The 18,052-nt window shown below is 40.5% G+C and overlaps 1 protein-coding gene across 4 annotated transcripts in view; it reads right to left on the bottom strand.

Annotated features, from left to right (window-relative positions):
* VPS13C (vacuolar protein sorting 13 homolog C (S. cerevisiae)) overlaps positions 1-13,538 on the bottom strand; it is a 249,499-nt gene extending 235,961 nt beyond the window's left edge. For 3 of the 4 annotated variants that reach the window (XM_006831578.1, XM_006831579.1, XM_006831580.1), the window contains exon 1: positions 13,379-13,478. In XM_006831578.1, the coding sequence (XP_006831641.1) occupies positions 13,379-13,478 (100 nt within the window). Of the gene's footprint in view, positions 1-13,378 lie in introns of all 4 variants that reach the window. The other variant, XM_006831581.1, reaches the window with a different exon arrangement.
* Positions 13,539-18,052: the final 4,514 nt, after the last annotated feature.

Below are 18,052 nucleotides of genomic sequence, written 5' to 3'. Positions count from 1 at the left end.
CAAAGTTGCTAATGACGACTCATTCTGACCACTCTTCCGAGTGGGTCTCAAGTGGTGAGACAACTGTTACTAGGAATGCTCACAAGCCACCTACATCAGATAGGAACTTTCTGTAACAATTAATGCACTAGCATAATACCTGTAAAAATATTAATGTCCTTATAAAAATCAGACTGTTTCTATTGAGGTAGGGCTTTAGCTCTTTGATGGATAGCTGGCATAAACTGCAAGATCAGTTTGAAGCACAAGGTCGGCAGTTCGAATACAGAAACCCTGTAAAGGATCGCTATGAGTGGGAACTGACTGGATGACACTTAACAATAAAGATACAAAATACTGACAACCACCTATACAGTTAACAAAAGTTACACAAGCATACAAGAGAGCTTCAAAAAGGATGTGGAAAAGAGGAATACAACTGGGCAGTATGTGTGAACACCCACTGCCATGAGTCAATTCTGACTCACAGTGACCCTAGAGAGGGTTTCCAAGGCTGTAAATCTTTTTGGAAGCACAAAGCCTCATCTTTCTCCCACAGAGCGGCTGGTAAGTTTGAACTGCTAACCTTGTGGTTATCAGTCCAGTGTTTATCAAACAGCAATACCGGAGTTCCTAGAAAAAGTGAGACACCAAAATCACAAGAGATTACCCCTGAAGAGTAAGATTAAGGATGTTTTCTTTTTCATAACTATTTATTGGTATTTTTAAATTAGGCATTACTTTTATATTAAAAAGGAGCTCTGGTAGCGTAGTGGTCACGAGTCGGGATGCTAACCTCAAGGTCAGCAGTTCGAAACTACCAGTCATCCCGTGGGAGAAAGATGAGGCTTTCTGCTCCCGTAAAGATCTACAGCCTCGGAAACCATACACAGAGTCACTATGAGTCAGAACCGACTCCCTGGCACACTACCATCCATTTATATTAAAACTATTAAAGTGCAATGAAGAGAATAGGGGAAAAAACCAAAAGTAAATACTAATATCAATGTGACCTCAATATTTTTTATAGCAATCAAATCCATACTTCCTCTCTGGAAAATAAATGAATTTTATCTACTAGTAAATATAACACGGAAGCAAGAGTTATCCATTCTATAAGTTATTTGCACTAAAGGAGGAACCACTGGTACTAACACAAAGAAACAGGGAGGAATGGTAGATTTCAGATTATCGCCTGGGTAAAAGTGCATTCATTCATTCCACCAATAGATAAAAGCCTCATCTAGTAAGGCACTGTGCTGATGAGTGATCTTCCAATACACTGCAGGTTTTTCTAACAGAAACATCAAAATAAATTTAAAATAATTTATATTCTTGTTCATGCATAGCAGAATGAACCAGTGTCCTTTTACAGGGCTTGCTCTTTCCTTACGATGTGTCCGGAGTGACGTGAAGTCTCATCTTCATTTCTAAACAACATTCTAGTTGTATTCCTTTAGAAACTGATTTGTTTGTTCTTTTGGAAGTCCACAGTATATTCGATATTCTTTACTAATACCACAATTTGAACACATTAACTCTTCTTCTGCCTTTTTCACTGTTCAACTTTTGAATGCATGTGAGGCAACTGAAAAGCTCATGACTTGGGTCAAGAGCATCTTACTCACTAAAGTGATGTCTTTGCTTCTAAAGTTTAATGAAATACACTGTTTGATTTTGTGACTGTCACTTCTATGGACACTGTTTTTGATCCAAGTAGAATGAAATCCTTAGCAACTTGGATTTCTTCTCCACATAGCATAATGTTGCTGTGCATTGGACTTTCCTTTTCTTCACGCTCAGGTGTAATCCATATTGAAGGCTGTGTCTTTGACCTTCCTCAGTAAGTACTTCAAGTTGTCATTTCTAATAAGTAAGGTTGTCTCACCTGCATATGACAGGTTGTTAATGAGTCTTCCTCCAATCCTGCTGCTGCTGTCTTCTTCACACACTTCAGTTTCTCACATTACTTATTCAGCATGTAGACTGAGTAAGTAAAGTCAAAGGATACAACCTGGCTGCACACCCTTTTCAGTTTTGAACCAGCAGCATACTCTTGTTCTACTGCCCAGGTTCTGCACGAGCACAATTAAGTGTTCTGCAGTTCCCATTATTTGTAGTATTACACATAAGTCAAATGGCTTAGCACAGACAAACACAGGTAAACATCTTTCTGTTTTAGGCCAAATTCCATTGAATTGAACATCAGCATTAAAAGCCCTTGTTTCACATCCTCTTCTGAATCCGGGTTCTGACAGGTCCCTGTCGATACACAGCTGCAGTTGTGTTTGAATTATCTTCACCAGAATTTTGCGACCATGTGATTCGAATGATATTGTCTGAAACTTTTATGCATTGTTTGAATCACCTTTCTTTATAGAAAGGAAACAAATATAGATCATTTCCAATCCAATGGCCAGATTTTTGTCTTTCAAAATCTTCATATAGATGAGTACGTGCCTCCAACATAAATGCAAATAACTTATATAAGATTCTAAAATTAAACCAGACCTATACAGAGTATTTAGTTACATAAAAAAGATTGCTTTAAATACTGAAGAAGGCTTTGTGTTCCTTTTCTCCTTTAAGACAACATAATAAATCCATACACATGAAACTAACTTTATTGGCACAGTCAGATCAGCCCTGCTAGGACAGAGGCCCTAAATCCTGGGGAAGTGAGAGAAGTTGGGGAGGAGGGAGGAAGACGGTAAATATTTGTGCCTATGCTACCCTTTTCACTTTTAAAAATCACACAAGGATAGCATGACTAACACCTGGAGATGGATAAAGCTCACTTGACCAGCAAGAAAAGCACTGGAGCCAATCCCACATGGGTGGCTTTAACCCCTTCACGTCTAAGAAGAACTAGTTGGGAGCTAAGCAAGCCGTCTTAAAGGATGAAGGATAAACAACAAATGCATCTGTGCTTCAGAAAAGAAGGCTTCTGGTTTTGATCCCATATAATATTCATTAAAAAGCTGCAGACATTTTTGATAGCATACACAGGGTAAGTACATACAGTATCATCACATAAAGAAGTAACCTAAAAAGATAAGCCCTGGATCAAAATGTACCTATCTATGCAATAATGAATCCGAAAATAGAAATGAAAGTAAATCATTAAATTAGGAAATGACAAAGGTAAGCAAAGTTGGAGACATCTCAAAAAATACACCAGAAAAATAAATGCTTGCTAAATTATGGAAAATAATCTTCAAAAACAAGCTAAGATTTATCTGGGCAAAGAACAAGTTAGTTTGTCCAATTATGAATAAAAATAAAATGGTACTGGCATACTGTACACGGCCAGTCCACCCTGAACATGCCTGACCTTCTCTGATCTAGGAAGCTAAGCAGGGCTGGGCCTGGTTAGTACTTGGACAGAGACCACCTGGGAATGTAGACTTCTTGGAGTCCTGGTGTGGCACTGTAAGTTAATACACTGGACTGCAATGTTGGTTTGACCCACAAGGTCGGTGGTTCAAACCTACCACCCACTCCTCAGAAATCCAATACAGGGTCGCTACGAGTCGGAATTGACTCAATGGTATTTAACAACAAAACCAATTCCAATTATGGCCTTTAAAAAACACAATGACCTACAAAATGAATATGTGAAATATGTTATTGTTAAGCACCATCGAGTTTGTTCCGACTTATAGCGACCCTGTATAAGGTTTCCAAGGAGCATCTGGTGGATGTGAACTGCTGACCTTGTGATTTGCAGTCCAGTGCTGATTCTACAGTGCCACCCCAGGAATGAAAAATACAGTGTTGATATTAAATACACTAGCCACAAGTTATCTCTCTGAACATTTCACATTTTATCTATAACTGCCTTACAGCACTTAACACTTAACTTTACATAAACTTTATATCAATTTCTTACTTCCTCAACGAGATCATAAACCTCTTAATTATTCTTCACAAAGTAAAAGTTCAATAAATATTGACTTTGTTTACTTAGAATGCATATTATCCAGGGGATACGGACAACTACAATAAAAACACGTGCCTTTCTATCTTACAAAACACTTTCAAATCTGTTTTACTGTTTGAGCCTCACAGTACCCTGGAACAGGAGGCAGAACACACGTTACATATTAAGCTAAAGAACCTGAGATTTAGAGAGGCTAAATGATTGGCCTAAGAGTACGTTGGAAGCCAAAGAGCGGTAGAACCGGGGCTGAAATCTCCTGATGTTAATGATGCGTCCAAGTAGCAGGGCAGAAGGTTAACTCTACCTCCCCTGCCAAAAAAAAGGATACAAGAACCAGATTTGGCATAGAGAGACCACTGTAGTTGTCAGATCTACTTTTGGTCTCTGCATTTTAAGAGACACATACAAAAGAAATCCAAAAACAAAAGGACAACTGAAATCAGTAAAACTAACAAAATCCAGAAAGGGAGGATAGGGTCAAGGGGTTATGGTAGGAAAATTATGAGAGTAAAGAAAAGTGTGTCACTGTGGAAATGACTGAAGTTGGAGATGGTATTGCAAAATGGTCATTTTAATACTTTTTAAAAGTGAGCTTTTTTTCTCAAAACAAACAGCACAATTTCACACGTTATGATTTAGAACCATTCAGAACCAAAAATTTTGTTAAACCCACTCCTCTCTTACTTTATTTATGAAGAAATTAAAGCCAACAGAGATGAGGCTTGTATCCAAGGTCATAAAAATTAATGCTAAGAATAAAACCCAAGTTTCCTGACTTGCTGGCCAATGTTCTTAGTATAAAACAAGGAGACTAATTCAAAACTGTGATTTAAAAAATGAAAATGCTACATTCTAATCCATGAAACTAGCTTTGTTTATTGTAAAATAAGAATATCCAATGCTTTGTAATTATTTTTATTTAGATTTTCATTGGGTAGCTATAACATAAACTCTCATTAGTTATTTGAAAGCATGTCAAAATGTTCAAATGCATTCATTTTTCAAAGAAGTGCATTAAATGAACAGTTACGAGAATCAAATTATTTTAAATGTCTTAGTAATCAAAAGTTTACTAATGTCTTAGAAAAAAAGTACTGAAGAAAATATTGTAGTGATTCAAGTAACCTAAGTGCACAGAACTCTTCTGCCTTTTAGTAAGAGTTCTCAAGGCTTTCGCTTAGGATGAAGGGGAGGGGACAAATGACTCACTCCTTCCATTTCTCTATGAAAACAGGAAATCCTGTTAAAAATAAGGTAGAAAGCTGCATTGTGACCACTGAACTTTCTCCCTTTCAATATACTTCAGGGATCTTATAAGAAAGTGGCAACATTTCTAAGCAAAGTGGTTACCAGAGAAAGAACCAACTTTCAGTTCCTATTCTAGAAAAGGTATTTCCAATGCAATTTTTTTCAGCACTGTTTGAAAATAACAGCCTAAATACATTGCACAACAGTACTAAACTATGAGCTGCTGTTTATTTTCCATGCTACAGGACAAGTTAAAAAGATATGTGGCCTTCACTTCATCCAGTGTGGGCTGGGAAGGAAGGCCTAAAGCAAATACATAGGAGCGCTGATGGTGTTATACGGTAAACACTGCTAAGCTACTAGTCGCTCACTCAATGGGACAAAGATAAGGCTTTCTGTTCCCATAAAGAGTTACAGCCTTGCAGATCCTAGGGAGCGATCCTACTCTATCCAGTAGTAGGGCTGCTATGAGCCAGAATCAACTCCATAGCAGTGGATCTGGGTTTTGGTGCCAGAGTCCTGGTGTGGCGCTGAGGGTTAATGAGTCAGACTGCAAAGTCATCTGAACTGCAAGGTTGGTGGTTCAAGATCACCAGCTGCTCCTTGAAAACCCTATACAGGGTCGCTATAGGTCGGAACTGACTCGACGGCACTTAACAACAACAACAGATTAATGCGCTGCACTACAAGGTCAGTTTGAACTGCAAAGTCGGCAGTTCAAACCCACAAGCCACTCCTTGGAAACCTATAAAGGGTCGCTATGGGTCAGAACCAACTCAAAGGCATTTAACAATACCTGCAGGTCAACATTATACATTGTATTTGGATCCTCAAATATCAGCATAAGGTTGGAACTTCATTTTTCCTGTCCTGTTTCATGACTGTGGTACTTTGCTCAGAGAAGAGCTCAGCTGCTAACCACAAAGGTTGTGGTTCAAACCCACCAGGCACCCCGCAGAAGAACAGGGTGGTCGGTGATCTGAGTCCATAAAAACAACAGTCTTTGAAACCCTACAGGGCCGGTCTACTCTCAGTTGGAATCACCTCTAGGCATTGGGTCTGGTTTTTTGGGGTAGGCACTCTGTTTACCAGTGTTAAATGAGGAACAAAGAAGAAACATAAAAGTACTGTATTTGGCTTCCGTTTCTCCCTATGAATGCTGGAGCTCATCATACTTTTGCCTAGTTTGAATCACAGCCCCTTACGTTGAAAGAAGTGACCTGACCTAACCTTCTCATTTGTAGGTAAGAAACTACTGGTTACTGATGAGTGTTCGATGGAGTTAGATTTGCAGTCTCCCCATTCCTGGTCCAACACTGGTCTCCTTCCTTATACAGCTGACAGGAAGTACCAGGGGTGGGGTGAAGGCAGTACAGATTCAACAGGCACTCACCCTGCGGGTACTGCACCTGGCTCTGCTCCTGCTCAGAGCTGCCACCCTAGCATTCAACACATCCCAGTCTCTGTGTATATTTCACCCAATACAAAGAAGTGAGAGTAAACCAGGACAGAACTGAAATTGACTTTCCACAATAAATCTCTTGGGAAAATAGGCAAAGCCTCCATATTGCAACAATACTACTTAAACCATGTTGCAAAAGAGCTGCCATTTCAACATACCTTTTCAAATGTGTTACTCTTAAAACAGTTATTCCCTGGATATACCTCAAATAGCTAAGGGCTGTGCATTTTGTCTCTTGGACCAGTTTGTGGGAAACAAAAACCTAGATAAACCTTCCTACCTGCATAGGCAGCAGCATACCCATGTGGTCCTTTTTGGGAGCTCTGAAAGCCTGACTTACAAACTAGCTGGCGGGTAACAAACATAAGCATTGTTAGCATAAATGCAAACAGGTGTTTTTGTTCTTTTAAGAAATGCATTTGGTGCTCTGAGGATCAGACTCTAGCCACCTAGTAGACATAACAAACTGTCCCTCATCTGATTATTCAGTAATGCTTGTTAGTAATCTCATACATGAGCCCTGGATATCCACAGACAAATGTAAAAACCTTCCCTAAAAGCCGAGACTGTAAATTCCAAAAAGGCAAGTCCCACCCCCCATCCAAAAAAAAAAAAAGCTAAAGAGGATAGAGAGAAACACTGTTAACTGATGATATATGGCGGGGATAATAATCAATGTAATGAAACAAGCTATATGAATGGTTGAATGTGAAGCTGATGATGTGCCCTGTAAACTTTCACTCAATGCAAAATAAAAACATTTAATTAAAAAAAAAAGAAAAGAAAAGAAATGCATTTGGAAAGAACTGTTTAGATATGTGATGCTAACTCTATAGAAAATTACTACACTATAGAATATGAAAACTCGAAAGCCTAAGGTTTCGAAGAATACACTTAACACTAAAACAAAACAGACCTTTTCCCATCACTCCAATGCATTTGTTTGTCATCAGTATTGCTATAAGTATTATTAAAATTTTAACAATCACAAAGGAATTTCACATCAATTATTTCACAAACACACAGGGTAATATTTCTCCCATTATTTCTTACAGACCTAAAAAATGAGGTTTTAAAGGATTAGAATGTTTGGCCAAAGGTCCCACAGCTAGTAATAAATTAAGCATAGCTTTATTTTCCCACAACAGCAAGAATCAGAGAAAGAGCATTCTGCTTAAACCTTTTTAAAAATACTTAGGAAGTTCCTGGAATTCAAATTTTAAATCTTTTCTTTAAAAGTATTAAAACAGAAAGAGAACAACAAAGATTCTGCTTCTCTAAATTAAAGGCAATATCCACAGTACCTCTCCTGATTCTAGTCATTCCAATGATTCTCTCAGGATTCCTCCGTCTACCGTTTTGTATTCATTGTGGCTTTCATTGTGAATGCCTATATGTAGTAAAGTGTATGCAGAGCACAGATTTTTTCCTATCCTGTTAACACATATCTTGATTCTTAAAACTACTTCCTGAGGTCATACAAGCAACAAGTATAAAATGGTTCTGACTTATACCGACCCTGTACAGGATTTCCTAAGAGCAGCTGGTGGGTTTGAATCGTCGACCTTGTGGTTCATAGTCTAGTGCTTATCCTACAGTGCCACACTAGGCATTATATACACTTTCACAGAGCTTGGTATTTTCTTTTTTTTTTTTTTTTTTCTAGTTGAATTTTCAAGTTTTTAGTTACTTCTTAACCAGAGTATTTAAGTAGTCTAAGGCAGTGGTTTTTAACTGGGGGGGGGTAGGGGGAGGTGCCTCACCTCCCCAGGGGATATTTGGCAATGTCTGAACATATATGAGGGATTGCTGCTGGTATCTAATGAGTAGAGGCCCAGGATACTACTGCTAAACAACCTTAAATGCACAAGGCAGCCCCCACACATAGAATAATCAGGCCCCAAATGTCAGTTAAGAAACTTTGGTTCAAGGAGGATACTGAGAATGTCTTCCACATATATTGGATACCTACTAGAAGTCCTGGTGTGGCACTGTTGGATAAGCACTGGACTGCTAACCTCAAGGCTGGTGGTTCAAACCCACTAACTGCTCCTTGCTATGAGTTGGAACTGACTTAGTGACATACTGCAACAACAATTATCCTTTATGATTTAAAGTGTCCAGAATTTTATAAGCATTTCTATTACATCTCTAGAAATGAATTTCAATAAAGCTTACATTAAAATGACAAACTAAAGCCCGATGACGTAAATGGTTGGCCCAACACACCACACCAGTAAGCCTTGAATTCAGGTTTCCTTAATGTCAAGTCAGTGCTTTTCCAAATTTCAATACTATTTCCAAACTAGAAGGAATAATTTGTATTATTAGACAGTCTTCGGACCAGGCAATGTTGTACATAATAAGGCCATTATGAGTCAGAAACAACCCGATGGCGTCTAACAACAATTCTAAAGAAACAATCTTTGCAAAAGGCACTCAACATTTAACATAAAACGTCTCTTCATACTTGTCTTTCATGTGCCTTAGGGTGTAAGGAAGGAATATGAATAAAATATGTATAAAGGGACTTCAGAAAGTTTATGGGAAAATGCCATTATCTTTTAATTTCATTCGTCCACAAACTTTTTGATGCCCTAGGATAAGCACTGGACCAAAAGGCTGATTTGAACTACAAGGTTCAAAATTACGTACCACTCCTCAGAGACCTTATACAGTGTCACTATGAGTCAGAACCAACTTGAGGGTGTTGTTGTTGTTGTTGTTAAGTGCCATCGAGTCGGGTCGGGTACTTAACAATAAACAACAAACACTACTGCTGGACAAAGCACACTGATACAATAAAAAAATCTGTCACCTATTAAAGGCAGATTCCTTATTAGAGTTAAGAAACAGTTGACTTGCTAAAAGAAACATTCTGTAATTGTTAACCACAGGTGGAAGGAAGGGGAAATTATTCACTGGCTAGAGGGTCTTGGTGTTGCGCTGTGGGCTAATGCATCAAACTGCAAAGTCGTTTGAACTGAAAGTTTGGTGGTTCAAGTTCACCAGTTGCTCCTTGGAAACCCTATACAGGGTCACTATGGGTCGGAATCAACTCGATGGCACTTAACAACAAGAGGGTCTTGGTATGGTGTTACAGTAGTACAAGCACTGGGCTACTAACCACAAGGTAGAAGATTCTAACCCACCAGCTGCTCCTTGGAAACGCTACCCAGGGTCACTATGAGTCAGAACCAACTTCACGACACTTATCAACAACAGAGGATATACGCAAGACATCTTGGGTGATGCGGAAGGCAATATGCAACAAGAGGAACATTGGCAGAGGAAAGATAAGGTAACAGGAGACACAAGAGTTAAAGTGAACAGAGGTAAATACTGTTAACTAATGATACACGGAAGGGATTGCATATTGTGTGGTGTTGCGGAATAATGCACTGGGCCAGCAAGATCGGCTTGAACCACAAGGTTAGCAGTTCAAACTCACCAGCTGCTTCTCGGAAACCCTATACAATTTGAAGGATTTGTTGATCTACTCTGTAAACCTTCACTCAGTTCACAATAAAAAGGGTTTTTTTAAAAAAAACAAAAAGGTTCCTCAACAAGTCAGCACTCATGGATCGACACCAATGCTGCCCAGTATACAAGGGTAGAGTCCTGGTACAGCACCACAGGATAAGCACTTGACTGTTAGGTCAGTTTGAACTGAAGGTTGGTGGTTCAAATTCACCAGTCACTCCTTGGAAACCCCATAGGGTCGCTATGAATCAGAACCGACTGGACAGCACTTAACAACAACACATAAAGGCTAAGTCAAAAACATTGCTATAAAATCACAGAAACCTTTACTAAGCAAAAAAGTCAAAATGTGAAGCTACTGTTTCTCCACATATCATCCTTCTAGGTCTATCCACTTCTGCAGGCAGTGTTTCCATCCCAAGAACTCTTCCCCAAATTCTATGCTTTTCAATTTACACGACAGGAAAATGGCAATTTGGGCATCAAGGGACTCAAATGTGTTCCTTTTCAATGTTCTCTGAGTTTAGGGAACAAAAAGAAGCTGACAACAATTAAAACAAGTCCATGAGAGCAAAATATGACCTATAAATATCCCACCTGAATTTAGACTATCTCAAAAACAGACTTAATGCATTAGACACTAAAGACCAAAGACTAGAAGAGTTATGGGATGACATCCAGAACATCATAAAGGACAAAGGCAAAAGGTCATTAAGAAAGGAAGAAAGAAGGAAAAGACCTTTGAAGTTTTCTGTTCAGCTTTTACCTCCTCACTGCTTCCTTTTGCTTTAGTAACTCTATGATGGAGAGAAATTTCAGTCTCTTCTGACCTCCAATTGGTCTTTCTGACTTACCCTTGTAAATCTATGACCCACATATGTAGTCAGCATTTTTGAGTGTTTTAAAAACAAAATTAAACAGGGGAAATAAATTTTAATATAATTTATATAACCCAATATATTCAAATATCATTTCCACATGTTAAGAATATTTAGAACCCCAGAATTGGTTTGTATCTTACATTTACAGCACATCTCAATTTGTATTAACCACACTTCAAGTGCTCTACATCTAAGGGGCTTTTTCAGCCAACAAATAGGACAAGTCTTATTTGTCGACTGAAAAATAATTTCATTCGAGTATTTTTTAGATTTCCCTCCAAAGCTGACAAATTCCCCCTAATAATAAAAAAAAAAATTTTTTTTAAGATATTTTGTAGAGTAAAGTATCACGTCCTCAAACTTTAAGGTGTAATTGTTGTTTTTATTGTTAAGTGCCATCGAGTCGGTTCCAACTCATAGCGACCCTGTATATGGGGTTTCTGAGAAGTCACTGGTTAAGTCTGAACCTCTGATCTTGTGGTTCAAACTGACCTGATGGTTGTGTCCTGTATCCTACAGCGCCACACCAGGAGTCCTAAGGTATAATTAGTGCATATAATTAAGCTTTTTGAAGACTGTGAGAGCATACAACTCAGTGTACTTTTATACACTTAATCTCTGGGATAAAAACGCTTGAGTAAATTCATGGGCATGTAACCAGACAACTAATTCATAAAGATGCGGTTGTGGCTTCCATTTCGCTTCATCCCTCCAACACAAAACTGAAAACTCTGTAACATATTTTGTTATTGTTAAGTGCCATCGAGTCGGTTCTGACTCACAGTGACCCTGTATAGGGTTTCCTAGGAGCGGCTGGTGAGCCTGAACCGCAGACGTCGAGGTTCAAACCAACTATGCAGTCCAGCACATGAACCCACAGCGCCATGCCAGGACTAGGTAACGTATTTAGTCGTATATTTGTTGTTGTTGTTGTTAGGTGCCATCGAGTCAGCACTGACTCATAGCAACCTTATGCACAGCAGAACGAAACAGTGCCCGATTCTAGGCCAACCATTTAGGGGAATGTAGATATTAAGGAGTCCTGGTGTGGCACCATGGGTTGATGCACCGGACTACAAAGTCGGTTTGAACCGCAAGGTCGGCGGTTCAAGATCACCAGCCTCTCATTGGAAACCCTATACAGGGTAGCTGTGGGTCGGAACCGACTCGACGGCACTTAACAACAAAAAATATTAAGGAAAGAAATCATTTTATGAGAAACTAAACGCTTTAAAAGTAAGAATCCCTACTACTAACCAAACCCAAAGGAGCTCTGGTAGCGTAGTGGTTACGAATCGGGCTGCTAACCTCAAGGTCAGCAGTTCGAAACTATCAGCTGTTCCGCGGAAGAAAGATGAGACTTTCTTCTCCCGTAAAGATTTGCAGCCTCGGAAACCCTGTACAGGGTCGCTATGAGTCGGAACCGACTCCATGGTGCTTAACAACAACCAAACCCACGAAGTCCTGATGTAGTGCTGTGAAATATATCACTGGACCACAAGGTCGGCTTGAACCACAAAGTTAGAGGTTCAAACTCACCTGCCGCTCCTCGGACAACCTATACAGGATCACTAAGAGCTGGAACCGACTCCACAGCACTTAACAACAACAACAACATCAACAACAACCAAACCCACATCCATGGAGTCGACGCAGACTCGGCGACCCCGTAGGATAGAGTCGAACTGGCCCATAGGGTTCCCAAGGCTGTAAATCTTTACTGAAGCCTGTCTGGCAGACAGGCTACCGGGTAACAGCAGCAAACCATTGAATTGGCAATCCAGCGCTTAAACAACTCTGCCGCCAGGGCCCCATATCTTCCACTAACACACCTTCCTTCTTAAAGATCTTCGCTTATCCCTCGCCAAACTCTGCAAGCCTAAACAGAAGGAAGTCAGTTACTGTTTGCAATCAAATGCCAGATACGTGCAAAACTCAATTTCATTTTTCTTTTTCCGTAAAGCCACTTTATTGGAGTAAGAACACGAAAAACTCAACCTCATGCTACGCGATCATGCTATGCGGGAATCATATATATAAACAGATACATATACACGACTGTCTGACAAACATGTATACACGATGGAGGCGGAGAGGACCCAGGTGGGCAGGGCGACGTGGGGCAGAGCAGGAGCTTCGGCCCCAGGGACTGGAGCACCTCCGGTGGGAATCGCGGAGTGCCGAGCGCAAGGCGGCGTCGGCGGCTCCAGGCCTCCAGCGCCCCGCACCGCTACACCAGGAGGGAGCGCCCTCGGTTCTTCTCCCTAGAGGCGGAGTCTCGGGCGACGCGGGGCGCAGGGCCCGGGAAGGAGCACGGGCGGGGAAGAGCCCAAGGCGTGGGCCCTGGGTCCCGGCAACACGCGGGTGGCACCCCTCGCTTACCGCCCCAAATCCCCAGTTTCAGCTGGGACTTGTTCAGGTTCTCCACATAGTCCCCCAGGAAGCGGTTCAGCAGGTCGGCAACCACCGACTCCAGCACCATGGTGGGGCCCAAGCAAACGGAGAGGGAGGAGCCGGAACCACCGGGCGCTGCGGAGGGCGGTGACCACGCCGCGAATGACAGCCCCTCGGGCGCCGACCCTCCCCACGCCGCGCTGTGCGCGTGACCTCGCCTGTGCGCAGGCGCACCGCTGCCCTTGCGGGCGGGGGTGCTGGGCCGGTTCTCAGAGCTGACTCCTCTTGGTTGTCCCCGCCCGCTATCCCCGGCCTAAACTGGAGATCAGGGTACTAGAAAGGAAGGGGAGCCAGGAGTTCCCGACTCCACCGCAGCCTTGCGGAGCCTCAGGCCAGTCTACAATCCTCACTGAGCGCCTCCAGTGGATCAGGTGGGGAAAAGGAGACGCTGCATCCTTGTCTTGGTGCACATCACCTCTGCCTCCAACACGGAACAACGTTGTCACTTCTTTTTGCTCCTTGAAAATTAAAGAGTGGGGCGCTGGACTGCATCAAAGATGGAAGGTCGAATGGGAACTGAATTGTTGACATTTTCTCATTAATTTTCTCACTTCTGTGCTGGATTCACTCATAGTTAGCAAACTACCCAACTTCTTGGTTATCTACTTCAATACGGAAATAAAGTACAAAAATGAACTATTTCCTTTTAAATTTTAAAGTAAGTGCTACTGGTTACCTTAAGAGCTCTGGTAGCATAGTGGTTAGGAATCCGGCTGCTAATCTCACCATCAGCAGTTCAAAACGACCAGCTGTCCTGCGGGAGAAAGATGAGGCTTTCTGCTCCCGTAAAGCTTTACAGCCTCGGAAACCCTGTACAGGGTCGCTATGGGTCGGAACTGACTCCACGGCACATAACAACAACCACAACCTGTCACTGTGTTCCTTGCTATTATTCCTTTGTCTCTGGTGTGGCAGGGATTTTCTACCACAAGGCCTTGACAGACACCCTAGAGAAATGAAACTTCTCACGGACAAGCCAACTCTCTTTGAGAAATGAATTTTTTTCACTAAGACATAGTTCAAAAGCTGTTGAGATACAATAAACAGAAATAACCCTAAGAAATGCTCTGATTATTTGTAGCCACCAGCATTCACTAAATGTTTTGCTAGAAGATGCTATCTGAATGTGCATGTGTTGCTGTGAAATAAACACTGAGGAAAAAACTTAAGTTTTTTTAAGTTCAAAGTCCATAGTCTTGAATAAGAGAAGGGAGAAGGAAATCCAAAGGTTTATAACTGGTTCTACTGGTTAGATCGGTCCTGGCTTTGTGCCATACAGTCTACATAAAATCAATTAAAATGTTTTAGTTTTTTCCTCTCATCTTCAAGACTAGGGACTTTGAATTTAAGAGTCTTTTTTTCTTTTAGATCCTGTACTAGCCTAATGTACCCACTATGTGATTAAAAGAATGCAAGCAATGTGTGTTCTGGTGGAGATATGACTTGTACCATAAAAAGTTTAAGAATAAACCAATGCAAAGATACAAGAGATGCCACAGGCAGCATGGAATTGTCAGGCCAATGGGACAGAAGGTGCAATCTCATGCAGGAAATGGATACAACTATGCCTTATGTAATAATGATCCCTTATACATCATTGGTATTTTATATTTTTGAAAGACTAATTGTCACAACTGTAAAGGTAGAAGTTGTGTAACAAAAAGGACAGAGTAATTAATCTTGCATTCTAGGAACAGAAAACCCTAGGACTATCAAGAAGGAAAAGGAAGAGCAGAACACGGGATCCTAACCAGACAAGCAGTGGCAACAAAGATAGAGGCAAAAATGAGGACATGGAGAGACAGAGCAGCTGAGGACTCTAGATTCATGGAAAGAGAATGGTTGTGTGCTGGTGGGCAGGAGGCTGGCTTGCAGAATGTGCCCTTTGGTTGTTTAAATGAGTAGACATTCCTGCATGTTTTTGTGTACATTAAAAAAAAAAAAAAAAAGGCGGAATAGAGGCAAATACTGTTAACCAATGGTGCATGGAGGTGATTGTAATCATTGCAATGAAACAATATACGATTGGTTGAGTGCAAAACTGATTTTCTACAATATAAGTTAGCACTTAATTCATAATAAACCTTTTAAAAAAAAAAAAACTAATAATGTGATATGCAGATGATACAACCTTGCTTGCTGAAAGTGAAGAGGACTTAAAATATTTACTGATGAAGATCAAAGACTGCAGCCTTCAGTATGGATTACAACTCAATGTAAAGAAAACAAAAATCCTCACCACTGGACCAATAAACAGCATTCTTATCAACAGAGAAAAGATTAAAGTTGTCATATAGTTGGAGTCATACAGTATATAGCCTTTTCAGAGAAAAAGGAACGACCCCCACCCCAAAAGATGGATTTGCCAGGGACAGCAACAAACATGGGCTTAAACATAACAATTGTGAGGCTGGAACAGTAGTGGTTACAAATCGGGCTGCTAACCTCAAGGTCGGCGCTTGGAACTACCAGCGGTTCCGGGGGAGAAAGATGAGGCGTTCTGCTCCTGTAAAGATTTACAACTTCGGAAACCCTGTGCAGCAGGGTCACTATGAGTTGGAACCTACTCCACGGTACTTAGCAACAACAACAGCAGGACCGGGCAGAGTTTTGTTCTGTTGTACACAGGGTCAATATGAGTTTGAACTGATTTGATGGCACCTAACAATAACAACATAGGCTTGTCAGACTGGCTTCTTCAGCTTAAGAATGTGTGTTTATGGGTCCTCTGTGTCTTTTCATGGCTTGATAACTCATCGTTTTGTACGGCTGCGTTATATTCCATTGAATGGATGTATCACAATTTACCCATTCACCTACTTAAGACATCTTGGTTTTACCTCATTTTTGGCAAGCTTTATTTGGTAAGAAAGCTACTATAAATATTTGTATGCAGGTTTTTGGATTGTCAGTAGTTTTCAACTCATTTGGGTAAATAAGTAGGAACATAATTGCTTGGTTATGCATAATATGCAAAGCCTTTGTTTAACTTTGTAATAAACTGCCTTGTTAGATCTTACATAAATCCTGTTTAACTTTGAAATAAATTGCCAAACTGCCTTTCAAAGTGACTATATCATCATTTTTACAATCTCACAGTAATGGATGATATTTCTGTACCTCCCTTATCTCACCAGCATTTGGCACTGTAAGTGTTTTGAATTTTAGTCATTCTAATAAAACTTTTTCTGACTGTGCATGGAGTTGCCATAAGTCAACTGGTAGCTCATTGTTTTAATTTACAATTTCATAAGGATATATGATGTTGACATTCGCTTCATATTCTTACTTTCCATCTGCCTATCTTCTTTGCTGGTGAGGCACTATAGGATAAGCACTGGACTTCTAAACACAAGGTCAGCGGTTCAAACTCACTAACCACTCCTCCAAAACCCTATATAGTGTTACTATGAGTCAGAACCAACTGGAAACACTTAACAACAACAGTCTTCTTTGGTGAGGCATCCAGATCTTTTGCCCATTTTTAAATTGGGTTGTTTGTTTTGTTATTGTTGAAGTTGAAGAGTTCTTTGTATATTTCAGGTAAAAGTTCATTATCAGATATGCAGGTTTTCTTCCTCCACACTGTGGCTTGTGTTTTCATTCTCTTTACAATGTCTTTTACAGAGCATAAATTTTCAATTTTAATGAATTTCAACGTATTAATTTTTCTTTCATAAATTGTGCTTTTGGTGCTATGTCTAAAAAGTCATTGCTGACTCAAAATCATCTCGATTCTCTCCTATGTTATATTCTGGAAGTTATATCATTTTGCACTTTACATTAAGGTGTCTGGCACATTTTGAGCTCATTTTTGTGACAGATGTAAGGTCCGTGTCTATATTCCTTTTACTGCATGTGAATGCCCAACACCAGTTGTTGAAAAGAATATCTTTTCTCCATTGACTGCCACAGTACCTTTGTCAAAGATGAGTTGATTATATTTGTGTAGTTATTTTGAGGTTCTTATTCCACTGGAGACCTGGTGTGGTGCTGTGGATTAATACGCCAGACTGCAAAGCCGTTTGAACTACAAGGTCGGCGGTTCAAGCTCACCAGCTGCTCCTCGGAAACCCTATACAGGGTCGCTGTGGGTTGGGATCCACTCGACGGCACTTAAAAACAATAACATTCCACTGGTAGATTTATCTTTTCTTTTGCCAATACCACATTGTTTTGATTGTTGTAGCTCTATTATTAAGTCTTAAAGTCAAGTAGTACCAGTCCTCGATCTTGTTTTTCAATATTGTGTTAGCTATTCTGTGCCTTTTGCGTTTCCATATTTACCCACAAAATAACATGCTGGGATTTTGTTTGGGATTGCATTGAATCCACAGATAAAGTTGGGGAAATTTAACAGCTTAATATTGAGCCTTTGTACTGGTGCATTGCTATGGTTTAATGCACTAGACTGCAAAGTCTGTTTGAACCATAAGGTTGGAGGTTCAAGCTCACCAACTGCTCCTTGGAAACCCTATATAGGGTGGGTGTGGATAGAACTAACTCAACAGCAGATAACAACAGCAATAACCATGAACTTGGAGTCTTGGTGGGGTTATGCAGGATAATGCACTGGACCACAAGGTCAGTTGGAGTCTCAAG

Source organism: Chrysochloris asiatica, unplaced genomic scaffold, assembly GCF_000296735.1.
Source record: "Chrysochloris asiatica unplaced genomic scaffold, ChrAsi1.0 scaffold00004, whole genome shotgun sequence".
Taxonomy (NCBI): Eukaryota; Metazoa; Chordata; class Mammalia; order Afrosoricida; family Chrysochloridae; genus Chrysochloris; species Chrysochloris asiatica.
The sequence above is the reverse complement of the archived record's forward strand: the minus strand, read 5'-3'. Positions and strand labels throughout refer to the sequence as shown.